General features: G+C 57.8%; 1 protein-coding gene across 1 annotated transcript; it reads right to left on the bottom strand.

The window, feature by feature from the left end:
- Positions 1-127: 127 nt before the first annotated feature.
- Positions 128-403, bottom strand: PPTG_12964 (hypothetical protein; the record flags this gene model as incomplete). Its single annotated transcript, XM_008908659.1, has 1 exon — positions 128-403. The coding sequence occupies one exon, from the start codon at positions 401-403 to the stop codon at positions 128-130; it is 276 nt and encodes a 91-aa protein (XP_008906907.1).
- Positions 404-663: the final 260 nt, after the last annotated feature.

Here is a 663-nt window from a genome sequence, read left to right as displayed (position 1 = left end):
CGTGCAGATCCGGTCTTGGAACTCGGACACTGCTTCGTCGTGGCGAATTTTCAAGTTACGGTATCGAAGACGGCAAGCCTCGAGCTCGTGAGAATTGTCGAAACGCTCCTGCAGCGCATCCAGGCATTTAACGAGCTTCGCCTGGGTAGATTCCAACTGGTGGCGGACCAAGTCGTATTTGAGCTGACAAAAAAAGTCCATACGGCGACGCAGCATTGGCCGCGTCGGCGAGCTGACGATCCAGATCCTCTGCACGGCGTCGTGTAGCCAGGAACTCGCGACGCAAGTTCGCATGATCCAAGCGAAGTTCACGCAGTGCCTCGACTTGGTCAATGGACTGCTGCAGCGCACTCAGCCAGGCCCGCACGCCGGCAAGGTCCAACGAAGGATCGGCTAGCTCCATGGTTAACACGGTGGCAGGGGCGCCGCGCACAGCAGAACGAGGAGACGAACCGGGCGAGGACGTGAGGTCGACAAAAAGGTTGCTGTCTACAGAGGAGAGAGTCTGCAAAGGGGAAAGGACCAATAACGCATGGAAGCACATGTACCGGAAGACATGACGACGCGGACGCACTGCTACCAAAGACGGGCGTGGAGACGAGCGAAGGCGCAGACAAAGAGTTGCGGCGAGAGGTGAAGATCGGTGAGTGAAGTCCGACAGTT

This window comes from Phytophthora parasitica (genome assembly GCF_000247585.1).
Source record: "Phytophthora parasitica INRA-310 unplaced genomic scaffold supercont2.31, whole genome shotgun sequence".
Lineage (NCBI taxonomy): Eukaryota > Oomycota > Peronosporomycetes > Peronosporales > Peronosporaceae > Phytophthora > Phytophthora nicotianae.
Note: the sequence above shows the minus strand (reverse complement) of the source record. Positions and strands in the feature narration are given on the sequence as shown.